Genomic DNA, 26,220 nt, shown 5'->3' on the forward strand with positions numbered 1-26,220 from the left:
GCGCCAGTCGGCGCCGCTGGGACCCGCCTCAGAGCGAGCCCCGCCCCGTCGCGGGAGTCCCGGTCCCTCCATGAGAGCTCTCGGCAGGGTCCGGCTCTCACTTCGGAGAGCTCTCGCTGCCTCCCTCCGCTCTGCCGGAGCAGCGGCCGCAATAGCAGTTACAGCCGACGACTAATATGAGCAAACTGTCGTTCCGGGCCCGGGCGCTGGACGCGTCTAAGCCGCTTCCCGTCTTCCGCTGCGAGGACTTGCCCGACCTGGCCGAGTATGCCTCGATCAACCGGGCCGTGCCGCAGATGCCCACGGGCATGGAGAAGGAAGAGGAGTCGGTACGTGAAAGACCCCCCCCCATCCCTACTCCGGCCGAGCTGAGCCCCGCCATCACCTCTGCGCAAGCACAAAATGGCCGCCATTTTCTCCCCGCTTCCTCCCCATATCCTCCCCTCCCCCTTGGGAAGACGGCGATGTTGAACTCTAAAAGCCCCGTGTGCCCTCTCTCTGGAGGCCCTCCCTGACATGTCTGCCTGGGCTCGGGTGCCAAGGCCACCTGCTGGCCTCCCCTCAGCCTCCCGAAAAGCACAAAGGGGGTCACATGTCGCGGCGAGTAGCCGCCATTTTGTCATGCCTCTATATCGTTTGACTGGGCCTTACTAGCGCAGCAACTGCGAGAATGCGAGCTCTAACGGCGCGGAAGGGTAAAAAGTTCCGTTCATTTGGACGTTAGGTGGCGTCTTTGTATTCTAATTAGGCTGCAAGCATGGCTGGCTTTGCCATCTACCTTACAGTAGTTACGAGCTAAGTTACGGTAAGGAAGGAGGACTCTTGAACTGCACGGATAGGGATAAACAAGATGTGGTGTTCGGTTTACAGGAAGAAATTACAAGAAATAGGATGAAAAACTTGGTTACTGGTCGATGCTTTTTGTTTTCCCCAAATAAAATTGGCTTGTTAAATTCAGTACTGGTATGGAAAAGAGTTATAATTAAATTAATCTTTCGCATATTTTCTTTGACGCCCACATGATTTGGCACTAATTCAATTTTGTGGTGAATAGTAATAAAACAGTACTTGGGAGTCAAATTAGTAATACGTGCATCATAATTATAGCACAGTATTTTTGGAATTGAAACGTTTAAAGATTGTAACATGTTTGTCTCATTTCCATTATGGTGGTGTGAAAGTGGAGAAAATGCATGTTCTACTTCATATATTCATTAATAAATCATCTACATATTATATCATGTATGTTTCTCCAGGGACCTGGAATTGTTCCAATACCTGTTCCAACACTTGTCCAAACAGGTTTGGAGATTCCGTAAATCCCTGAGGAAGCACAGTCCATTGATATTGTTGTTTCCTTCCTGTAAAGGGATTCTCCCATTCAAAGGCAAATAATGGACGTGATTCCTCTGCTAAGCGGCAAGCCCAAAATGCATCTTAAATCTACCACACTGAACCACTGGTGTTCAGGTGGAATGTGTCCCATCAAAGTATATGGGTTTGGGACTACACGGTGTCTAGTCCTCACAATTTTGTTCAAAAGCCTAAGGTCCTGTATCATCCTATACGTTCCATCTGATTTCTTTACAGGAAGTATAAGTGTATTAAAAGGTGACATGGTAGGTTCTAATAACCCATCTTTCACTAGACCATCAATTACAGGTTGTAGGCCTTTCCGACCCTCCATTGACAATGCATATTGTCTCTGTCTTACTACTTCATCTGGACTTGTTAATTCTATTTTTAGGGGTTCAGTTTGCAAACCTCCCGTTTCCTTCCCCAACCCACACCTTTGGGTTTATCCTCTTTTCATCTTCTTCTGTTAATACAAAAAGAGGATTCATTTCTTTCTCAAATGTAATAAGTCCCAATTTTCCTAACACATCTCTCCCTAGCAAATTGACACCCGCTTCCGGTATATATAATAATTTTGCCCTTATATTTTCTCCATTTTCTTGCCCAATTTGAATTTCCTCCAATTCTTTTACATAAAATCTTTCTTCCTTCACTCCAGACACTCTAATCTGATTCTGAATAATCTTCATGGTAGGTATTAAAGTTGACACTGAAGTGTGCGCTGCCCCAGTATCAATCAAGAACACTACCTCTTCCTTCTCGGGTCCCACTTCTAAATTTATCAAGGGCTCGTTGTGGGACCTAAAAATAAACTGCCCCTGACACCCCTAGTAAAAACTATCCTCTTCTTCCCACACTGTGTAAACTTGCTGCTCTCTCTGGAGTTTAGGGCAATCTTTCTTAAAGTGGCTCTTCATTCTACATCCAAAACACGTTCTCTCCCTATTCTGGTATCCACCTCGAAATCCTCGAAATCCCCTTCCTCTACTCCCATTAACGTACTGGTTCCTTTCATCCCTCCTATATCTCGTCTCAAAGAGACTCTGCTTACCCCCAAACTCTCTTCTAGGAGGTTTTTCCTGCTTCATCACTTGCTGTACTGTTGCTACCATCATCTTACTTTTCTGCCTTACTTTCTCTGGATCCCTCTGAACATACACTTTCTGAGCCTCTTTCAACAAATCATTTATTGGTTTGGCTGCCCAATCATCCAGTCTCTGCAGCTTCTTATTTATATCAGGCCAGGATTTAGTAACAAATTGAACTCTGACCAGTGGTACATTGGCAGCATCATCTGGATCCATCCCTGTATATTTATTTATGCATACCATCTTTTAGCCTTTGCAAAAAGGCAGCTGGGGATTCGTCCTTCTCTTGTTCTATCTGCAATGCCTTGGTCATATTTTGAGCCTTTGCTATTGCTTCTTTCATTCCTCTAATTATAAGATTTCTCATGTCTTCCATATTTTGTCTTCCAGCCAAATCATTGTTATCCCAATTTGGTCTGGCCAGAGGAAGCTTTGCATCTGCTGCTGGCCCCGCCCCATTCGCGTGTTCCCTAGTCCAAATTGCTGCTGCTGCAGTTCTGATTGTCTTTCTTCGGCCAAAAATAAAGCATTTAAAATAGCTGTCAGTTCATCCCAGGTATAAATGTTTGGTCCCAATAAATTATCCAACTGTTCAGCAGCCCCCAGCAGGTCTTCAATTAGATTTTTCAATTCCTTTTTAAATGCCCTTACTTCAGATGCCTTTAATGGCTCTTGGACAAAGCTTCTTCTTGGGGCGTTGTTTCCATCTACCCCATTCGGCACCTCCCTTAAGGGGAAGGCTGATCTATCTGGATGTTTATCAAAGGGAAAATTTTCAATGTCCTTTTTACACTGTTCTATTTCTCTTCTCAAGTTTTTATATTTTGTATCCTCCTTCTCTGGCTGTTGTTGGGGCCAGGTTCCAATTCCTCCCACTGCCCCTTGAGGCACTGCCGGTAAGGGCAGTGGCAAAGGTATCACCGGTGGGGGTTGGGCTGGAGCCAGATTTGGATTATAGGGTGGTGGGTGATAGTCCCTATAGCTTGGTTTTGTTTCTTCCTCTTTCTGTACCATTACAGAGACAGTTGATAATGTATCTACCCCAGAGATCCATTTATCTGGATTCCAAATTAAAGCATAATCCAACTCTAATGATTTGCACACTTTTCTCTGCACATAATCATATAAATTTTGGCACGTGAAATAATCATTAGTTCCCATTCGCGGCCACTCTACTTTCTCATCCTCCCACCAAACAAAGCAACACAAATTCACCATATTTTCTTTAGTCAAATTCAATCTATCAATTATCTTATTATAAGGCAACTTACCCCAATTACTTAGCAGGAGTCCTAAAGGACTCCCTGTTTCTATGCTAAACCTAGGATTCTAATTTTCTTCACACATTTCCTTTTGGGAACACTGAGAATTGCCCATACTGGTTTACTGTACTGCTATCTAATCCTTACCAATCTAATGAGACCACCTTCTGCTTCATCAAGCTGCTGCTTCCCCTTTTTCTCCACCAATCCTCTCGCGAGGGTATGGCAAATACCGAAGGGTCTGCTCTCACTTCGTCTTGCTACCCCTGTGGGTACTTGGGACGTCTCATGCACTCCTCTCACAGATCTCAGATTCAAACAGTCCTACCCAGTCCTCCCCCAAACGCCTAGGTGGTTTTCATCTGGCCACCCCAGTTTTTACTCACCTAGGTCCATGCACGAAGTTACCTGGTTTTTCCTGAGGCCGGCAATCTCTATTTCTGGTTCCCTCTCTTTTCGTTTCTATTTGTAACTTCTATTTAGGTTCATAGGGCTCTAGGGTTCGTTCGGCACTCACCACTCCCGGAGTTCGAAGCTGGACTGTCAGGGCATGCCTTCCACATTGTCAAAGTTCGGGAGTCCCGAACGAAATCCTGTTGAGTCCTGGGTTTCGGCACCAAAAATTGTTACACACAAAAATAGTCACAAATTGAAATCCACTCTGTTTGAGTTACAAATAGAAAAGAAGTTTATTAGACTTCACAACAAAGTCTAAAAAGTAACGGTTTGCAAAGCGTGGTGGATTCAGGAAGGCAAACAATGCAATGTAGCCAAGCACTGAACCACACCCCCAAATTCCAAAATCACATATTATTGTTATTTTTTTTTGCCCAAGATGGCAGCGGTCGTGAGCTGAGCTCCGTAAGCTCTGCAATGGGCCGCAACGAATTGGGCAGTTTAAGAAGCATGGTGGCGCATCAGCTTCCTTTGTTCCTGGAGGAAACTGATTATCTAGACCCGTACCAATTGGGCTTCAGGCCCGGGTACAGCACGGAGACGGCATTGGTCGCGCTGGTGAATGATCTCTGGCGGGCTCGGGACAGGGGATGTTCCTCTGTCCTAGTCCTGTTAGATCTCAGCGGCTTTTGATACCATCGACCATGGTATCCTACTGCGGCATCTCAGGGGGTTGGGAGTGGGGGGCACTGTTTTTACAGTGGTTCTCCTACCTCCTGGGCCGCTCGCAGTTGGTGTTGACGGGAGGGCAGAGATCCGCCCCGAGGCCTCTCGTTTGTGGAGTTCCTCAGGGGTCGGTTCTCTCTCCCCTCTTGTTCAACATCTATATGAAGCCGCTGGGTGAGCTCATTCGTGGTTTTGGGGTGGGGTATCATCAGTATGCTGATGATACCCAGCTTTTTCTTTCCACCCCGAACCAATCCAGTGATGCCCTTGATGTGATGTCCCGTTCCCTGGAGGCGGTCCGGGTTTGGATGGGGAGAAACAGGCTTCGACTCAATCCCGCCAAGACTGAGTGGCTGTGCATACCGGCATCTTGGGAGAACCAGTTTTGTCCATCGTTAACTATGGGGGGTGAGGTGTTACCCTCCGTTGATAGGGCTCGCAACTTGGGTGTCCTCCTGGATTCACGGCTCAGTTTGGAAGATCATATAGGAGCCGTGACCAGTGGGGCTTTTGCCCAGGTTCGCCTGGTGCGTCAGTTGCGGCCCTATCTGGACCGAGATGCCCTATGCACAGTCACCCATGCGCTCGTGACCTCCCGGTTAAACTACTGCAATGCTCTCTACATGAGGCTGCCCTTGAGGACCACTCGGAGGCTTCAGCTGGTGCAGAATGCGGCCGCACGAGTTGTGATGGGAGTCTCCTGATACTCCCGTGTAACACCTCTTCTCCGCGAGCTGCATTGGCTTCCAGTTGCCCTCCGGGTGAGATTCAAGGTGCTGGTGATGACCTATAAAGCCCTACATGGCATGGGCCCGGATTATCTTAGGAAGCACCTGCTGCCAGCATCAACTTCACATCGTCCTGTGCGCTCCCATAGGGAGGGCCTTGTTAGGGTGCCGCCGGTCAGGGAATGCCGGTGGGTGATCCCCAGAGGGAGGGCATTCTCTGGGTGCGCCTGCCCTTTGGAATGATTTACCTGTGGAACTCCGGACTGCCCCCGACCTGTGCTCGTTTCGCCGGGACCTGAAAACCTGGCTTTTCGATCTATCTGGCCTGGACTGAGGGGGTTTTTAGTTTCAAGTTTTTAACATTGTTTTATTGTTGGACTATTAATTAATTCTTTTTAATTCTATTTTTTATCTTAATTTTATATTGTCTTTTAAATGTGGCCCTGTAAACCGCCCTGAGTCCTTCGGGAATAGGGCGGTATAGAAAACTAACTAACTAAATAAATACATCCTATCGCGATGCCCCATTCCCTCCCCCATGGCCCCATTGGCTTAGGCTTTGGAGGTTACAATCTATCAGAAGCGCCTAAACAGAATACATTATCTCTGCCCCTGTTTGCTTACATTATACTAATAAGATCCCTCCCCTACTATCCTGTTTACTCAGACCATATATGTACATGCTTATCAATTCTACAGGAGAGATGTCTCCCATCTTCTACACCTGCCAGGGGTACCAGGCGCCAGAAGATACTTAAAAACAATTCCTAGATGGTGACTCACACTGGGCCCCATGTGGCCGGCATGACTAGATGCCAAAGGTGTACGGAACGCTGTTACCTTCCCACTGCAGTGGTCCCTATTTTTCTACTTGCATTTTTACGTGCTTTCGAACTGCTAGGTTGGCAGAAGCTGGGACGAGTAACGGGCGCTCACTCTGCTACGCGGCACTCGGGATTCGACCTGTCAAACTGCCGACCATCTGATTGACAAGCTCAGCGTCCTAACCCACTGAACCACCTTACTAAAAGCATGCATATATATATATATATATATATATATATATATATATATATATATATATATATATATATATATATATATATATATATATATATATATATATATATATATATATATGTATATCTGTATATATGTACGTATACATATATGTATATATATATATAAATTTCCTCGCTGCTTCCAGTTATTTTCCACAATATTATAACCTAATAAATATATTTTTAGTAAAACTGCTTAGTATTAATTTGAAAAGTATTTCTTCTCTAGTTGTTCTTTGAGACACCTAGGTTAATATTAAATTTTGTGAACTAAGTTGTAGGCTTCTGTTTATCATGAATTTGTGCAGCTACCCATATTTGGATAGATGGTGAATTCTGAACAAGTGATTTGAGTCACTAGGCTTCAGGTCCTGCTGATAGAAATTAGTAGACTGATAGTATAGCTCTTTATATGTTTGCTGAGATATTAAGACACATATTCAGTAAGAGTTTCTTACAAGTTAGGTCATATGAGACTGCATTTTAAAATTCTGAACAAGAGGTTCAGAAAATAGTCAAAACTTCAACAAAAAAGAAAATGCAAACATAAAAGGTTCTGAATATATCTTGCATAGAATTACTTATAAATAAATCATGTAGAAAATTGTAGCCTGGATACTACTAAACCATTAGACTTTGCTAACTCAAGTACCCCTAAAATTGTGATCATCTAACTCTGCTAGAGTCCAAAAGTTGTTAAAACCTTTACGCAAAAGTGATCCTTCCAAATAAATGGGTATTGTCTGAAGTAAGCAGGTAACAGGCTTGATGCGGGTGAAGAAGGAGAATGCAAAAGTGGGCTTGAAACTCAACATTAAGAAAACCAAGATCATGGCATCCGGCCCTCTCAATTCCTGGCAAATAGATGGGGAAGAAATGGAGGTAGTGACAGATTTTATTTTCCTGTGCTCCAAGATCACTGCAGATGGGGACTGTAGCCAAGAAATTAAAAGACGCTTCCTCCTGGGGAGGAAAGCCATGGCAAATCTAGACAGCACACTAAAAAGCAGAGACATCACCCTGTCAACAAAAGTGTGTATGGTCTTTCCAGTTGCAATGTATGGCTGTGAAAGTTGGACCATAAGAAAGGCTGAGTGCCAAAGAATTGAAGCCTTTGAACTATGGTGCTGGGGAAGACTCTTGTGAGTCCCTTGGACTGCAAGGCTATCAAACTGGTTAGTCCTAGAGGAGATCAACCCTGACTGCTGTTTAGAAGGCCAGATCTTGACGTTGAAACTCAGATACTTTGGCCACCTAATGAGAAGGAAGGACTCACTGGAGAAGAGCCTAATGCTGGGAAAGATGGAGGGCAAGAGAAGAATGGGATGACAGAGAATGAGGTGGCTGGATGGAGTCACTGAAGCAGTAGGCGTGAGCCTAAATGGTCTCTAGAAGATGGTAGAGGACAGGAAGCCCTGGAGGAACGTTGTCCATGGGGTCGCGATGGGTTGAACACGACTTCACAACAACAACATAATTTTGGAATGTGAAGAAGCTCATGTTGAGTAAGTTAGGCATATTTTTTAAGAAGATGCTGCTTGCAAGAAATATAACTTCTTAAAACATGTAAACTATTTGGTAGTTTGCTTGATACATACGGACACAATGTTTGGATTAATGAGTTTTACTGAATAAAGAGAGAATACAAGACTTTACTATAAACCATACTGAGATGAAATTAATTAGAATATAACCAAACAGATGATAATACAATTAGGGGCCATCACACTATTGTATGTTCCTAAGAGTCAGGTCCACAGACAGTCTGGAACAAAATCTCAGTAATCCAGTGGTTCTTCAACCCTTTAAATACTTTTTGTGCCTACGGACTCCCAAGACTTAAGAGTTAAATCATAACATTTCTTAAAGCCTTTGCAGACCCCCTGTGATGATATCGTGGACCCCCAGGGGTGCATGGACCACAGGTTGAGAACCATTGCAGTAATCCTTGTCAAGCTACTTTGGGAGAGAAATTGGGGAGTGGGAAAGGGATAAAACTACCAGATGGTTACCATTGGAAGCGGTGGACCCAGCAGGTACCTTCCTTGCCCTCATTTTAATTTAAACTGGGGGAAAACTGGTACACTGAAAAACATGAATTTCTAGTGCTGTCCTTATTCCAACAAGACCAATTTTTAGCCAACTTAGAAAAAATAACACTGTAGTTTGGGTGCTTTTCATGAGGTAAGCCCACAAACCAAAAAAAAATCTAAAAGAGGGGGAGTAACCCTCTTAACCATAATCTGGGTTGATTTCTTTAGACCATCGCTTTATTTATTGTCTCAGATTTCCACAGGCTTTCTTGTCTCCTGTATAGATCCAGCTGTTATCAGTATTCTATAGTACTGTAAAATTACAGTAGCATGTTTTAACGCAGAAATCTGCATACAGGTAGTCCTTGACTTACAACCACACTTGAACTCATAATTTCTGTTGCTTAAATGAATTTTGCCCCATTTTATGACATTTCTTGCCCCAGTTGTTAAGTGAATCGCTGCAGTTAAGTTAGCAATACAGTAGTTAAGTGAATCTGGCTTCCCCATTGACTTTACTTGTTAGAAGGTTGCAAAAGTTGATCACATGATCCCAGGACGCTGCTATTATCATAAATATGAGCCAGTTGCCTAGCGTCTGAATTTTGATCACAAAACCATGGGGATGCTACAATGGTTGTAAGTGTGAAAAGCAGTCATAAGTCACTTTTTTCAGTGCTGTTGTAACTTTGAATGATCACTAAATGAATGACTTAAGTCGAAGACTACCTGTATCTAAGAATCCCCAAGTTAATTAGAAGCCCCTCATGTTTGAAAAACCCTATTTTCTCAAATTGCTAGATACACAAGTCACCTATGTTTACTACTGGAGGGAGGGAATGAAATTCAAAATGTGTTTTTCTGGTTTGTATAGAAAACACATCAAGGGTTAATATATTGGTATAAATACAGCTTTATATTCACTTCTTGAAACTTAATATCTAATAATCAGTTGGTCTCATTTATAGCATCTAAATAAATACTTGTGCTTGTGCCTCAATATAAACAGGATTGCTGCAAAGAATGAAATTACTTAATTTTCAATGGAGATGAAACCTCCGTGCCACCAGGAGCCATGGGGGCACAGTGGCTAGAATGTAGCATTGCAGGCTAACTCTACCCACAGCCAGGAATTCGATCCTGACTGGCTCAAGTTTGACTCAGCCTTCCATCCGAGGTCGGTAAAATGAGGACCCAGATTATTGGCGGCAATATGCAGAGTTCTGTAAAGCACTATGGAGCAATATATAAGTCTAAGTCCTATTGCTACACTTAATTTGGATAATTTGCTGTCAGTCTCAACAACAGTCTAATTTTCTTATAATAGTACTGGAATATGGAATGGAGAGGGTTATGAATGGAACATTAAGAATTTGTATATGCAAAATAGTCTCTTGTTGAATAAATGAGGCTTCTTGGCTATGGAACACACAGATCAATTATCCATTTTTGCTGTGTAGAAAAAAGATTTCTAATTGCAGCATTAGGGTTTTAATTCCTCATATCTCCTGCTTGACTGCTTCCTTCTAATTCCTTCTCATTTTGGAAGCTAGACAGTATGCAAAGAAGTAATGAACCAGTTTCTCCCAGCTATATGTTAATTTAATTTAATTTAATTTATTAATATTTCTATAAGGCCCTTCTCCCGAAGGACTCAGGGCGGTGTACAGGGCAATTTAATTTAATTTATTTATTAATATTTCTATACCGCCCTTCTCCCGAAGGACTCAGGGCAAGAATAAAACACAGAAATTTACAAAAGATAAAAGGTAATTAAATACATGCCCAATTAAAAAATACAGTTAATACATACTAAAAACCCCAATAAAAATAGTAAAAACCCCACCAATCCCCCCTCAGGCCAGGCCGGCTTGCTCGAACAAGTATGTTTTCAGATCGCGGCGAAAGGAGCGAAGATCGGGCGCCGTCCGGAGCTCAACCGGTAACTGGTTCCATAGCTCCGGGGCGCCCACAGAGAAGGATCTCCCCCTGGGGGCCACCAGTCGACATTCTCTGACCGGTGGCACCCTGAGGAGGCCCTCTGTGGGAACGCACAGGGCGAAGGGAAGTAGACGCCGGCAGCAGGTGTTCCCTAAGGTACTCCGGACCCCTGCCATGTAGGGCTTTAAACACCATTACTAGTACCTTGAATCTCACCCGGAAGACAACTGGTAACCAATGCAGCTCACGGAGCAGAGGTGTGACATGGGAGTATCGGGAGACTCCCAACACAACTCTCGCGGCTGCATTCTGTACCAGTTGGAGCCTCCGGGTGGTCCTCAAGGGAAGCCCCATGTAGAGAGTGTTGCAGTAGTCTAGACGAGAGGTCACGAGCGCGTGAGTGACCGTGCATAAATCATCCCGGCTTAGATAGGGCCGCAACTGGCGCACCAGGCGAACCTGGGCGAAAGCCCCCCTAGTCACAGCCACCATGTGATCTTCCAAGGTGAGCCGTGAATCTAGGAGGACTCCCAAGTTGCGAGCCCTATCTACGGGGGGTAATAAATCACCCCCCATAGAAAGAGATGGAATATCCGAATAGACCCGGGATGAAGGTATGCAAAGCCACTCGGTCTTGTCGGGGTTGAGTTGAAGTCTGTTCCTCCCCATCCAGACCCGAACCGCCTCCAGGCAACGGGACATCACGTTGAGGGCATCACTGGGGTGGTTTGGGGTCGAAAGAAAAAGCTGGGTATCATCAGCATACTGATGATACCCAACTCCAAAGCCACGAATGATCTCACCCAGCGGTTTCATGTAGATGTTGAACAGGAGAGGCGAGAGGACCGACCCCTGAGGAACTCCACAAACGAGAGACCTCGCGGTCGACCTCTGCCCTCCTGTCAACACCGACTGCGAGCGTCCCTGGAGATAGGAGGAGAACCACTGTAAAACCGTGCCTCCCACTCCCAATCCCCTGAGACGCTGCAGCAGGATACCATGGTCTAATAGTACTAGAACAGAGGAATGACCCCTGTCCCGAGCCCTCCAGAGATCATTCACCAGCGCGACCAATGCCGTCTCCGTGCTGTGCCCGGGCCTGAAACCCGATTGGTACGGGTCTAGATAATCCGCTTCATCGAGGACCAGAGGGAGCTGATGCGCCACCACACTCTCAACAACCTTCGCAAGAAAGCGAAGGTTGGAGACCGGATGAAAGTTGTTCAATACAGCTGGGTCCAAGGCAGGCTTCTTGAGGAGAGGCCTCACCACCGCCTCTTTCAAGACGGCAGGGAAGCTACCCTCACTCAAAGAAGCTGATATCACTGCCTGGAACCAGCTGCGTGTCCTCTCCCGGGCTGCATAAACCAGCCAGGAAGGGCACGGGTCCAATAAACATGTGGTGGAGCTCAGCCTCCCCATAATCCTGTCCACTTCCTCCGGAGTCACAGAATCAAACTCCTCCCAGGTAATATCGACAAGACCGCCCGTGTCCTGATCGTCAGACTCTGCCCAGTCAGAGTCCAGACCGGTCTGAATCCGAGCGATTTTGTCCGACAGATGATGGTTAAACTCCTCGGCACGACCCTGCAAGGGTTCCTCCCTCACCTCTTGATTAAGGAGGGAGCGAGTCACCCTAAACAGGGCGGCCGGGCGATTATCTGCGGACGCGATAAGGGTAGCGAAGTGATTAGACCTCGCCACCCTTATCGCAGCGAGATAAGACCTAATATAGGTTCTTAGTCGCAATCGGTCGGATTCGGATCGGCTGGATCTCCAACCGCTCTCTAGGCCCCGTCTCCGACGCTTCATCTCCCGGAGCTCCGCGGAGAACCATGGAGCTCGACGGGATCTGCACCGGGTCAGGGGCCGCAAGGGTACAACTCGGTCAAGAGCCTCAGTGGCTGCCCTTTCCCAGGCTTCCACTAAGGCATCTGCCGAGCTGTGAGTGGGGGAGGCAGGTGGGGACCCCAGCGCTGCCTGGAACCTCTCGGGATCCATTAAGCGTCTGGGGCGGTACCATCTAACTGGTTCCACACACCCACGGCGGGGGGGGTAGCAAAACGGAAGACCAGCCGCAGGAGATGATGATCGGTCCATGACAGGGGCATAATAATTGGGGAGCCCCCACCAAGATCATCTAACCACCGACCAGATAAGAAAACTAGGTCAAGGGTGTGGCCTCCCTCATGAGTCGGTCCTGAAATTACTTGCGTCAGGTCCATGGCCGTCATGGAAGCCATGAACTCCCGAGCCAACTCAGATGATCCTCCCAGAGATGGTAGATTGAAGTCCCCCAAAACTATAAGTTTCGGGAACTCAACCACCAACCCAGAGAGGACATCGAGAAGCTCAGGCAGGGCTGCTGCTGCGTGACTAGGCGAAAGGTACACCAGCAGCAAGCCCAACTGCGCACCAGGGCCGCATCTCAAAAAGAGAGACTCACACCCGACTATCTGCGGAACGGTGGCCTCCCGCGGACACAAGGTCTCCCTCATAACGGCCACTCCCCCACCCCTACCCTGAGCCCGAGGCCGGTGTAGCACCCGGAAACCTGGTGGGCAAAGATCAGCCAGAGGAATACCGCCCTCTGGGCCCAACCAAGTCTCCGTGATGCAAGCCAGGTCCGCCTGCTCACACTCGACCAAGTCACGGACGAGAGGAGCTTTATTGACGACAGACCTGGCATTCAAGTACACCAGCCGGAGCTCAGGAGGCTGCACATCCTCACTCCCGGGACCTCGGGGCGGAACAAGAGGGTCGGAGCGCCTCACCGCTTGCCAGTAGCGGAGAGGCCTTCCCTGAGATCGATACGGCCCTCTGTTCCTACACCTGCTGCCATTCCCTAAGTTGAGTTGAGGCTTTACTCTGTGTGACAGTAGTGATTGGTTTCACATGTTAAACCATGCTTTGCTTAATTGACAAAATTCATACAACAAACTGAGCCCAATCCAAATAGACTATGTCTTTTTTATTTATTTTTAAAGGCTCAAACAGAAGTATAACGGTGAAGGAATCAGATATACTAGTACAAAGATAGAGTTTTATATGTTTAAAAACAAAAGTTGAGTTTCACTCAGTAGCAAATTGACTGTCACTACAGTAGCTTTAACAGTGAAATAAATGCAAGGGTAGATACCTCACTGAAAAACTTAGCCACCACATTTTTACCAGCTGCAACTTCTAGATTAAGTGTCATAGGATGCTCTAATAATCAGAATACAAGGTTAACTATTTATAAAAAAGTACCTAGAATTATCTCCATCAAAGAAAGGATATTCCCATCAAGGTTGGTAATTGGTATGTCTGACCATAGGGGCCACTTGGGCTTTCAGTGACATCAATGACTAGTTCCAAATTACTTGTTCATTCTGAATTAGTGTAACCCACGTAGAACAGGCAAACTCAATGTATGTACCCAGAAAGTATGAACCAACAGGGTCTCTGTTTACAAGATTCACCAGTTTACCTCCTGTATGACTGCATCCAGTTCATACTTTTGGACATTTCATTTCATTTCATTTCATTTATTATATTTGTATACCACCCTTCTCCTGAAGGACTCAGGGCGGTGAAGAGGGCATATAAAAAATACAGAATACAAAAATTAAAAAAGAATTAAATAAGAGCCCAAGCTAAAAACAGTAGAGTAATAAAAATCCCCAATAAAAACCCCAGCACATCCCCCATCAGGCCAGGCCGGCTTGCTCAAATAGGTAGGTGTTCAGGCCGCGTCGGAAGGAGCGAAGGTCAGGTGCCATCCGGAGCTCAACCGGCAGCTGATTCCATAAAGCCGGGGCGCCCACAGAGAAGGCCCTCCCCCTGGGGGCCACCAGCCGACATTCTCTGACCGGTGGCACCCTGAGGAGGCCCTCTCTGTGGGAACGCACAGGGCGGAGGGAAGTTGACGCCGGCAGCAGGTGATCCCCGAGGTACTCCGGACCCATGCCATGTAGGGCCTTGAAAACCATTACCAAAATCTTGAACCTCACCCGGAAGACAACCGGTAGCCAATGCAGCTCGCGGAGCAAAGGTGTAACATGGGAGTACCGGGAAACTCCCAAGACAACTCTCGCGGTTGCATTCTGTACCAGCTGGAGCCTCCGAGTGGTCTTCAAGGGGAGCCCCATGTAGAGAGCGTTGCAGTAGTCCAGACGAGAGGTCACGAGCGCGTGAGTGACCGTGCACAGGGCATCCCGGTCTAGATAGGGCCGCAACTGGCGCACCAGGCGAACCTGGGCGAAAGCCCCCCTAGTCACAGCCACTATATGATCTTCCAAAGTAAGCCGCGAATCTAGGAGGACTCCCAAGTTGCGAGCCCTATCTACGGGGGGTAAAAACTCACCCCCCCATGGAAAGAGGTGGAATATTCTGAATATCCCGGGATGCCGGTATGCACAGCCACTCAGTCTTGTTGGGGTTGAGTTGAAGTCTGTTCCTCCCCATCCAGACCCGAACCGCCTCCAGGCAACGGGACATCACGTCGAGGGCATCACTGGGGTGGTTTGGGGTCGAAATGAAAAGCTGGGTATCATCAGCATACTGATGATACCCAACTCCAAAACCACGAATGATCTCACCCAGCGGTTTCATATAGATGTTGAACAGGAGAGGCGAGAGGACCGACCCCTGAGGAACTTCACAAACGAGAGACCTCGGGGTCGACCTCTGCCCCCCTGCCAACACCGACTGCGAACATCCCAGGAGATAGGAGGAGAACCACTGAAAAACTGTGCCTCCCACTCCCAATCCCCTGAGACGCCGCAGCAGGATACCATGGTCGATGGTATCGAAAGCCGCTGAGAGGTCTAATAGGACTAGGACAGAGGAATATCCCCTGTCCCAGGCCCTCCAGAGATCATTCACCAGAGCGACCAATGCCGTCTCCGTGCTGTACCCGGGCCTGAAACCCGATTGGTACGGGTCTAGATAATCCGCTTCATCCAGGACCAGAGGGAGCTGATGCGCCACCACACTCTCAACAACCTTCGCAAGAAAGCGAAGGTTGGAGACCGGACGAAAGTTATTTAACACAGCTGGGTCCAAGGCAGGCTTCTTGAGGAGAGGTCTCACCACCGCCTCCTTCAAGGCGGCGGGGAAACTACCCTCACTCAAAGAGGCAGATATAACCGCCTGGAACCAGCCTCGTGTCCCCTCCCGAGCTGCATACACCAGCCAGGAAGGGCACGGGTCCAATAAACATGTGGTGGAGCTCAATCTCCCCATAATCCTGTCCACTTCCTCAGGGGTCACAGAATCAAACTCCTCCCAGATAACATTGACAAGACCGCCCGTGTCCTGATTGTCAGACTCCGCCCAGCTGGAGTCCAGACCGGTCCGAATCCGAGCGATTTTATCCGACAGATGTTGACCAAACTCCTCGGCACGACCCTGCAAGGGTTCCTCCCTCACCTCCTGATTAAGGAGGGAGCGGGTCACCCTAAACAGGGCGGCCGGGCGGTTATCTGCGGACGCGATAAGTGCGGAGAAGTAATTAGACCTCGCCGCCCAAGTGTAGCCTTTCCCAAGTTAGATAGTACAAAGACATTATTTTAAGCATATTGATGATTCCAGGCCCTGAAAATTCTGATAACTGCCTCCTTAAGTTTCATATAGATACTACATAAAATTGGGAACAAGATAGTGTTTTGTGGCAGCATGGCTATCTGAGCGCCTTGGCACTGTTAGCCAGTAAGGCTGTCTGAGGCCTGTCACTACAAGTAGGAGGCGAACTACTGTAACATAGTACTCCAACTGACAGAAATGTCAGAGAGGACCATTTGATCAAGAGCCATTGAAAGATCAAGTTAACAGAGTCATTCTGTCTCTCCTACACTACAGCATGTTATCAACCAGGATGACTATGGTTATTTTTTAAGTTTCTTTCCCTCTAAGGCAGGGGTGTCAAACTCAATTTCATTGAGGGCCGCATCAGCACTGTGGTTGCCCTCAGGGGGACGGGTGGGTGTGGCCAGGGTGGGCGTGGCCTACTGGCTGGGTGTGGCTAGAGTGTGTATGGCCTACTGGGTGGGCGTGGCCAGCTCTACATCGTTCGTATCAAGGGTGCCTATGGGGGCCTGGGCAGGAGTGGGACAGATCTGAGGGTCTCTGGCAGAAGGAGGGTCTCTGGGCCAAGGCCAAGGCAGTGGGGGCCGTTCCTTCACTGTTTCCAGGATGGCTTCACGGGCCACATGAAACCACTTCGCGGGCCTGATCCGGCCTTGTGTTCGACATGTCTGCTCTAAGGGCTGAATCTACATTGAAAATAGTTGAGAGAATCGGTCACCTCCAAGAGCAGCTGCACAAATGAAACAGTAGAACATAGAATAATATGGTTGGAAGGGGCCTTGGAGGTCTTCTAGTCCAACCCCCTGCCCATGGCAGGACACCCTGTACCATTCTGAACAAATGGCTGTCCAGTCTCTTCTTGAAAACATCCAGTGATGAGCACCCACAGCTTCTGGAGGGCAAGCCATTCCACTGATTAATTGTTCTCACTGTCAGGAAATTTCTCCTTATGAGGGGTCCTTGGTGGTCTCTGAGCTTGCTTTCTTGCAGACATTTGATTACCCAAATTAGGTAACATCAGTGAGGGTGAAGTTTTGTTCTCTGAGCTCGTGGGTTGGTTTCCAAACATTCCGTTACCAGGCTAGGTAACATCTTCAGAGTTTAGGGGATGTCAGTGTCAGTGTTCTTTTGTTTATAAGGGCTTCATGTGGTCAGTAGGTCTTGTGATGGTGAGGTCACGTCAGGTGAGGGTCCCATCAGGTCAGGGTCTTGTGATGGGTCCAGGTGTGGGTGTGTCAAGTGAGGGTCTTGTGGTGAGGCTTTGTCAGGTGAGGGTCATTGGGAGGTGAACGGCAGGTGCGGGAGGCTTGGGTGGGTTGGTTGAGGGTCGGTGCTCTCTCTGGTTGCCTGTGCGGTTGATTTGGATTCTGAGGGGTTCATAGGCTGGTTGTAGGTCAATGTGTCCGTTGATGGAATTGCTTGTGGAGTGCTAGGCTTTGATGAACTCAACGAGTGTGGCGGGTGGTAGCATGGCCAACGATTTTTGTGTTGCTCCAATCAAACTGGTGCTGTTTGGTCTCAGTGTGGGTAGAGATTAAGGATTTGGGATCATGGCATTTGCCAGCCAGTGTTTGTGGATTGTTTTTTTCAATTGACATGATGTTTGACCCATGTAGAATTGGTTGCAATTGTTACAGTTGATTTTGTAAATTACATTGTTTCTTTCCATCCTTCTGTATCTTGTCTTTGGTTCTGGATAATTCCTGGTGGAGTGTGTCTGTGGGTTTGTGGGCTATTGCTATTCCTAGAAATTGGAGAATTCTGGCTGTCATTTCCAACACCCCTTTTGTGTATGGTAGGGTTAGTTTTTGCATGGTGGTCGGCTGTGTGGTGTGCTGTGGTTTGGGTGCTGTGTGTCGGAATACGAAGTTTTTTGGATAGCCATTATGGAGAAAGATGTCAAGCAGTCATTTCTCTTCAGCTTTTCTTTTTTTTTATTAAAAAGTTTTACAATACATTTTATCTTTAACAAACCAAAAAAGAAAAAAAAACCCTCCCAACCCCCTCCCCCTCCCCCCACCCTCTTCCCCCTCCCCCACCCTCCCCAACCCCTCCCTCCCTTTCCCCTCCCCCCCCCCGGCTTCCCAGAGCAAAATACAGGGTATAAAAATACAATCATAATCTAACTTACGCGAACAATCCTAAACTATTTAAACTACCGAACTTTAGCTCATATAAGAAAACTCCAAACATATATATATATATATCATATCAATAATTATACAAATACAAAATAATACTTTCCAATCTAATACCAAAACACAGGGTATAAAAATACAAACAAACAATCATGATCTAACTTACGCAAACAATCCTAAGCTATTCAAACTATCAAACTTTAACTCATATAGGTAAATTCCAAACATACATATATATATCATATCAATGATTATTCAAATACAAAATAATACCTTAAATTCATATTATCCTAATATATTATACAAATTAAAATACCATAGATTACTTCCAAACTTAATTTTTTTTATATATAATCACATCATTCTTATATTCTTATATTCTATTACCTACTCCAATGTTGCCCATAAAATTAATTTCAATCACACATAAAACAATTTATATCAGTTTTATAAAACTATTCTTCTATCCAACTAGACTTTAACATACTAAAACCAAAGTAATACAACCTTTCCTTCTCCTAATATATTATACAACTTAAAATACCATACACTACCTTCCAGGCTTAAAACTTTCCATCCAAATAACAAAGCATAACCTACAGAATATCAATAAACACTACTACAAATCTTCCCAGTTAAATTTTCATAATCATCTTCAAACTAAAGCAACACAAAATATTATATAATTATTTTATAAGGGTGAAAAATGAATCCCCACATACTTAATCCTTCTAGCATCCTTATTACATTATTATCTCTTGCAATTATGCAACTAAATCCTCAGGTTTGCTTCATTCTTCCAGAAACAGCACACCTCTTCCAATTTCTGGCCTTCTCCCGTGGTGATGAAATTTGACCCACTCCTGTAACTTTCACATCTGTCTGCGTTAACCCTTCAACATCTTGTGGATTCTCTCTGGAACGTTGAGGCTCTCTGTCACCTTTTTTCTTTGTAGACTCCAAAGACGATATGGGGACTGCTTTTAAAACATTACTGTAAAAGTCACGTGCCTGAACCACCGTGGTAAGACAATGCCTCGTACCTTCATGAGTCACTACCATACCCTCTGGTATTTGCCATCTAAACTTAATATCACGTCGTCTCAATTCTTGTGTCAAAAAGGCAAATTCCTTCCTTTTTCTTAAAATTCTTGCAGGAATCTCTTTTAAAATCAAAACTTTTTGCTCATCCATTATAAAATCAATATTATAGGAGGCCTGGATAACTTCATTTCTAATCTTTCTCTTTGTGAAATAAACCACCACATCTCTGGGTAATTTCCTTTGTCTTGCAATCCATGAATTAACACGGAAGATTTTATCTATATCTTCCATTATTTCATCTGCTGGTCGCTCCAACACCCCTTCCAAAACCTCAGAAACCATTTTCGTCAAATTTTCCTTAGGATTTTCTTTTAGGCCTCTGATTCTCAAAGCAAGCTCCATCTGAAAATACTGTGTCGAAATCAAATCATAATCCATTTCCGCTATCATATTTTCAGTTTCTGTCATTTTGGCTTCCATTCTAGTATCATTTTGAACAAGATCTTCCACTTTTTCATCCAAAATCTCAATGCTTTTAGCCAGATTTAACGTTGCAGATGTGATGTCTGCTCTCATTTCTGCTAATTTCTCTGTAAACTTCTCCTCCAACTTTTTCTCCATTATCTCAACAAATTGTTGCATTTGCTTTTCCATAGTTTCTTGGAGCAAACTCTGCAAATCTTTTACTGTAAAAGCTGATACAGATTCAGATGCAGAGGACAATAAAGTTTTCGCCGAAGACTGCTGCCTCAGGGCAGGAACTTTAGAAGATATAGTCGCCATTTTCACCCTCTATTGTTAACTACTCACTTTCACATGCAGATTCAGCAAAGTCCATTGAGTTAAAGATCAAAACATCATCTTCACCAAAATCTCCTGCATCGCTCTGCCTGCGTCCTCTTTCTCATAAGCTCTTCCTTGCTAGCAGGGATGGTTGCGAACACCCTGTTCTGCTCCAAAAAACCCGGAGCAGAAACGCCTTGCAGTCCGGAGCATGCCCAGGCTTCGGGGGGGCTCAATCCTTCCGCCACCAAAACTCTTAAGTTCTGGCGGCCCTGGAGAGCTCTACCCCTACCTGGACGCTCACCCCCTCCTCTTCTCCCGAGGTGGGGGCTTCCAAGCCGCCGAACAGCTGATCGACGCTGTTTTCGGCGGCTCTACGGAGCTGCGAGGCTGACAGCCAAGAAATGGCTGCCTCCGGCGTCGCCTTGCCATCCGGAAGCCCTCTTCAGCTTTTCTTAATGTTCTGGTAATTTATTTATTTATTTAATTGGTTTTCTATACCGCCCTATTCTTGAAGGACTCAGGGCGGTTTACAGGGCAGCATATAAAAGGCAATATAAAAAGATAATATAAAATTAAAATGAATTAAATTAATTAAAGCCCAACAATTAAAACAATATTAAAAAGCTAAAACCCCTTCAGTCCAGGCCTGATAGATCAAAAAGCCAAGTTTTCAGGTCCCGGCGAAATGAACGCAGATCGGGGGCGGTCCGGAGTTCCACAGGTAAATCATTCCAAAGGGCAGGCGCGCCCACAGAAAATGCCCTCCCTCTGGGGATCACCCGCCGGCACTCCCTAACCGGCGGCACCCTAAGGAGGCCCTCTCTATGGGAGTGCACAGGACGATGGGAAGTTGATGCTGGCAGCAGGTGCTCCCTAAGATAATCCGGACCCATGCCATGTAGGGCTTTATAGGTCATCACCAGCACCTTGAATCTCACCCGGAGGGCAACTGGAAGCCAATGCAGCTTGCGGAGAAGAGGTGTTACATGGGAGTATCGGGAGACTCCCATCACAACTCGCGCGGCTGCATTCTGTACCAGCTGAAGCCTCCGAGTGGTCCTCAAGGGCAGCCCCATGTACAGAGCCTTGCAGTAGTCTAACCGGGAGGTCACGAGCGCATGAGTGACTGTGCATAGGGCATCTCGGTCCAGATAGGGCCGCAACTGGCGCACCAGGCGAACCTGGGCAAAAACCCCCCTGGTCACAGCTCCTATGTGGTCTTCTAAACTGAGCCGTGAATCCAGGAGGACACCCAAGTTGCGGGCCCTATCAACGGGGGGTAACACCTCACCCCCCATAGTTAACGATGGACAAAACTGGTTCCCCCGAGATGCCGGTATGCACAGCCACTCAGTCTTGGCGGGATTGAGTCGAAGCCTGTTCCTCCCCATCCAAACCCGGACCGCCTCCAGGCAACGGGACATCACGTCGAGGGCATCACTGGGTTGGTTCGGGGTGGAAAGAAAAAGCTGGGTATCATCAGCATACTGATGATACCCCACCCCGAAACCACGAATGATCTCACCCAGTGGCTTCATATAGATGTTGAACAAGAGGGGAGAGAGAACCGACCCCTGAGGAACTCCACTAATTTCTCCTTAGTTCGAAGTTGGATGTCTTTTTAATGATCTTCCACCCATTGCTTCTTGTCCTGCACTCAGCTGCTTTGGAGAATAGGTTGACCCCCTCTTCTCTGTGACAGCCCATCAAGTACTGGAAGACTGCTATCTTATCACCCCTAGTCCTTCTCTTCATTATACTAGAAATACCTAGTTCCCTCAGTCGTTCATCATATGGTTTCCTCTCCATACCTCTTATCAACATTGTTAATCTTTTCTGCATCCTTTCTAGGCTCTCAACATCTTTTTTGTATCATGGTGACCAGAATTGGGTTCAGTATTCCAAGTGTGGTCTCACCAGCACAGTATAAAGCGGTACTATTACTTCATGTGATCTTGAAACTTATCCCTCTGTTGATGCAACTTAGAATTGCATTAGCTTTTTTGGCAGCTGCAGCAAACTTCTGGCTCATACTTAAGTGGTGCTCTACTAGGACACCTAGATCTTTCTCACAGTTGCTGATATTGAGCCAGGTACTACCTATATCTACATTTGGTTTTTCTTGCCTATGTGCCTATGTGTAGCACCTTTTTTGACCAGTGAATTGCTCTTTGCTGGATAGGGCCCAGTGTTCAAGTCTGTCAAAGTCCTTCTGACTCTTGACTCTAGTACTGTAGTCCTCAAGCACAGCAAGCAGCAGATCTTCCACACAGCTCCAGGAAAACAAAAACAAATGGTTGGTGCCGGCTGCAAAAATCACCGGATCTTGTTTGGCCATGTGACCAGGCACACACACACACACACACACACACACACACAAACACCCCTCAATTCCGGCTCCTCATAGGCCCGAACAGGCCCAGGCAAGTCACAGAGTTAAAATGGCCACCGCAGCAGCAGAGACTGAATCCAAGTCACATGGCTACAGAGGCCTGTTTTTGATCACAATTTTGAATTTCTAATGTAAGTACCCTTTCTGAATAAGGGAAACACTGTGGACATAATATATTTAGACTTTAGTAAGGCATTTGACAAAGTAGACCACAGCCCACTTCTTGGTAAGATAAAACAATGTGGGATAGACAGTACCACCACCAGATGGATTTGCAACTGGTTGAACAACTGCACTCAGCAGGTAGTCCTCTATGGAACTACATCTGAATGGAGGGAAACATGCACTGGGGTACAGGTTGTGTCTTAGGCTCAGTACTCTTCAACATTTTCATAAACGATCCAGATGAGGGGATAGAAGGGGAAGTCATCAAATTTTCAGATGACAGCAAGCTGGGGGGAATAGCTAACACTTTAGATCAGGGCTTTTCAACCTTTTCACAGATTGTACCGCTTTTAGGACATGACAATATTCGAGTACCACCAGTGCTTAGCAAGGTGTCAAAAACTTGATGAATAAAAAAGGGGGGGAGGGGTTGGGTTTTACTGGTTAGATTCATTTGTTGTTATAGAAATGGCTTATTGTTAGCTGCGAAGTCGTGTCCGACCCATCGCGACCCCATGGACCACGTTCCTCCAGGGCTTCCTGTCCTCTACCATCTTCTGCAGTCCATTTAAGCTCACGCCTACTGCTTCAGTGACTCCATCCATCCACCTCATTCTCTGTCATCCCCTTCTTCTCTTGCCCTCAATCTTTCCCAGCATTAGGCTCTTCTCCAGTGAGTCCTTCCTTCTCATTAGGTGGCCAAAGTATTTGAGTTTCAACTTCAGGATCTGGCCTTCTAAAGAGCAGTGAGGGTTGATCTCCTCTAGAACTGAACGGTTTGATCGCCTTGCAGTCCAAGTAACTCGCAGGAGTCTTCTCCAGCACCATAGTTCAAAGGCCTCAATTCTTTGGCGCTCAGCCTTTTTTATGGTCCAGCTTTCACAGCCATACATTGCAACTGGGAAGACCATAGCCTTGACTATACGCACTTTTGTTGACAGGGTGAAGTCTCTGCTTTTTAGTGTGCTGTCTAGATTTGCCATGGCTTTCCTCCCCAGGAGCAAGCCTCTTTTAATTTCTTGGCTGCAGTCCCCATCTGCGGTGATCTTGGAGCCCAGGAAAATAAAATCTGTCACTACCTCCATTTTCCCCCCATCTATTTGCCAGGAATTGAGAGGGCCGGATGCCATGATCTTGGTTTTCTTAATGTTAAGTTTCAACCCAACTTTTGCACTCTCCTTCTTCACCCTCAACAAGAGGCTCTTTAGTTCTTCTTCACTTTCTGCCATTAGAGTGGTATCATCTGCATATCTTAGGTTGTTGATATTTCTTCCGGCAATCTTAATTCCAGCTTTTGATTCATCTAGCCCTGCCTTTCTCATGATGTGCTCTGCATATAAGTTAAATAGGCAGGGCAACAGTATACAGCCTTGCCAGACTCCTTTCCCAATTTTGAACCAATCAGTGGTTCCGTGTCCAGTTCTCACTGTTGATTCTTGACCCGCATATAGGTTTCTCAAGAGACAAATAAGATGGTCTGGTACTCCCATCTCTTTAAGAACTTGCCACAGTTTTTTGTGATCCACACAATCAAAGGCTTTAGCATAGTCAATGAAGCAGAAGTAGATGTTTTTCTGGAACTCCCTAGCTTTCTCCATGATCCAGCGTATGTTGGCAATTTGATCTCTAGTTCCTCTGCCTCTTCGAAATCCTGCCTGTACTTCTGGTAGTTCTCGATCCACATACTGCTGGAGTCTAGCTTGTAGGATTTTAAGCATAACTTTACTAACATGTGAAATGAGTGCAATGGTGCGATAGTTTGAACATTCTTTGGCACTGCCTTTCTTTGGAATTGGAATATAAACTGATCTTTTCCAATCCTGTGGCCACTGTTGAGTTTTCCAAATTTGCTGGCAAATTGAGTGTAGCACTTTAGTGCATCGTCTTTTAAGATTTTGAGACTTCTGGTTTGCCAAGCCAGCCGTCATGGACGTCTGGAGGACTGCTGTCATCTTCCACGTCCAGATTTGCATCGCTGGGGGGTCCTAAAAGGATCGAAGAGGCGCCTTTGAGGGGCGACCAGATAGAAGGGGCTTTTGCAGAAACGCAGGGGAGCCGCAACACCACCACCCCCCATTAGTGCTTGCATTCCCTTCGTACCGGCGGATGAAAGACTGGCCATAGTAATATGGCCAGTTACTAGGCTGCAGACAGCTGAAGTCAAACTTACCATCAGGCAACATTAAAGCAGCGTGGAAAAGACGGGGTAAGATTCCTCTCTTATACCTTAATCTTCTTTTCACCTAAACAAGCTGCTAAGTACTTTTCCCCTGTGGAGAGGGAGGGGGGGAATTCAATCCTCCCTTCAAATAAGCGGCAAGCAAGCCCAGGGGTGTTTTTTTTAAAAAAAATTGAAAAAAGAAACGGACTAAAAGAAAAGAATTTTCAAAGTACTTGGGGGCACCCAGTGGCTAAACCTGAAATTGCAATCTGACTTTCTCTTTAAAAAAAATCAAGAAAATATTTAAGGAAAACAAGATAAGATTAACCTTGAACACCAGATGTGAAACTCCACCATGGAAGAGTTTCAAAAACAAATCTATGCTATGTGGGAAATATCTTACCAAACTTACTAGTTCCTCTCTACAGCTGGCGATGAAATAAGAGCTTTTGGAAAAGAATTAGAAAGCATCTCGAAGAAACAAACTCAAACTTTGACTACAACTAATATTTTTCATAGTTTCCCAAGTATCTTGCGTTGTTTTCCCCTTTAGGATTTCCATCCATGGAATCCTTACTAAACTCACTCTTAATTTGTTGAAATCAGCTCTCTTAAAATGTAAGACAATAGTTTGACTTTGTTCGGTTACTTGTGCCTGCATTATGTTGAATTCCAGTATGATACGGTCACTCTCCCTTAAAGTTCCTACAGCTTCAACTCCCTCTATCATTTCATCTCTCTTAGTAAGAATTAAGTCCAGTATAACTTTTCCTCTAGTTCCTTCTCTACCTTTTGGATGACACAGGTTGTCTGCTAGGCTCTTCAGGAACCTGTTTGACCTCCCAGTTACTGCAGAATTTTTTCTCCCAGTTGATGTCACAGTAGCTAAAGTCCCCCATTAATACTGTGGTGTGTTTCCTTTACACATTAGCTAACTGATTAGCAAAAAGTTCATGTATTTCCTCTGCTTGGTTGGGTGGCCTGTAGTATACACCTAGGGCAGGGGTCAGCAACCCAAAACAGCAAAAGAGCCACTCGGAACCGGTTCCGTCATACACACAAAAAAGTGGGAGCCGCAAAATGTGCGCATGCATGTGGGCACGCACGGGCATGCGCAAAACAAGCAAAAAATACACCACCCCCTACGCCCGCACCGCATCCTGAGCTACACGCATCTGTCGCTGCCCAGTGCCGCCAGCTTACGCGGGGGGGGGGGAGAGACGGACTCGCAGGCGACAAGCACTGGGTTGCGGCGGCGCCTTCAGCCCGGGCACCTCCGAAGCCACCCGAGCGCCCTCCCCCTCTCCCGGGACCTCCAAACCTCTGCGTTTGATGAATGCAGCAGCTCTTCAAATGTGGAGGCGGAGGTTTGGGG

General features: G+C 46.1%; 1 protein-coding gene across 19 annotated transcripts in view; it reads left to right on the top strand.

Annotated features, from left to right (window-relative positions):
• The first annotated feature begins 31 nt into the window (after positions 1 to 31).
• The window catches only part of LOC308676084 (enhancer of polycomb homolog 1-like), a 282,194-nt gene continuing 256,005 nt past the window's right edge, over positions 32 to 26,220 (top strand). For all 19 annotated transcript variants that reach the window (XR_014028260.1, XR_014028261.1, XR_014028262.1 and 16 more), the window contains exon 1: positions 32 to 329. Coding sequence is in view for 10 of the 19 variants with exons in the window: in XM_081341796.1 (XP_081197922.1) it covers positions 177 to 329 (153 nt within the window). In the remaining 9 variants the exon portion in view is untranslated. The remainder of the gene's footprint in view (positions 330 to 26,220) is intronic.

This window comes from Vipera berus (genome assembly GCF_964194415.1).
Source record: "Vipera berus genome assembly, chromosome: W".
Lineage (NCBI taxonomy): Eukaryota > Metazoa > Chordata > Lepidosauria > Squamata > Viperidae > Vipera > Vipera berus.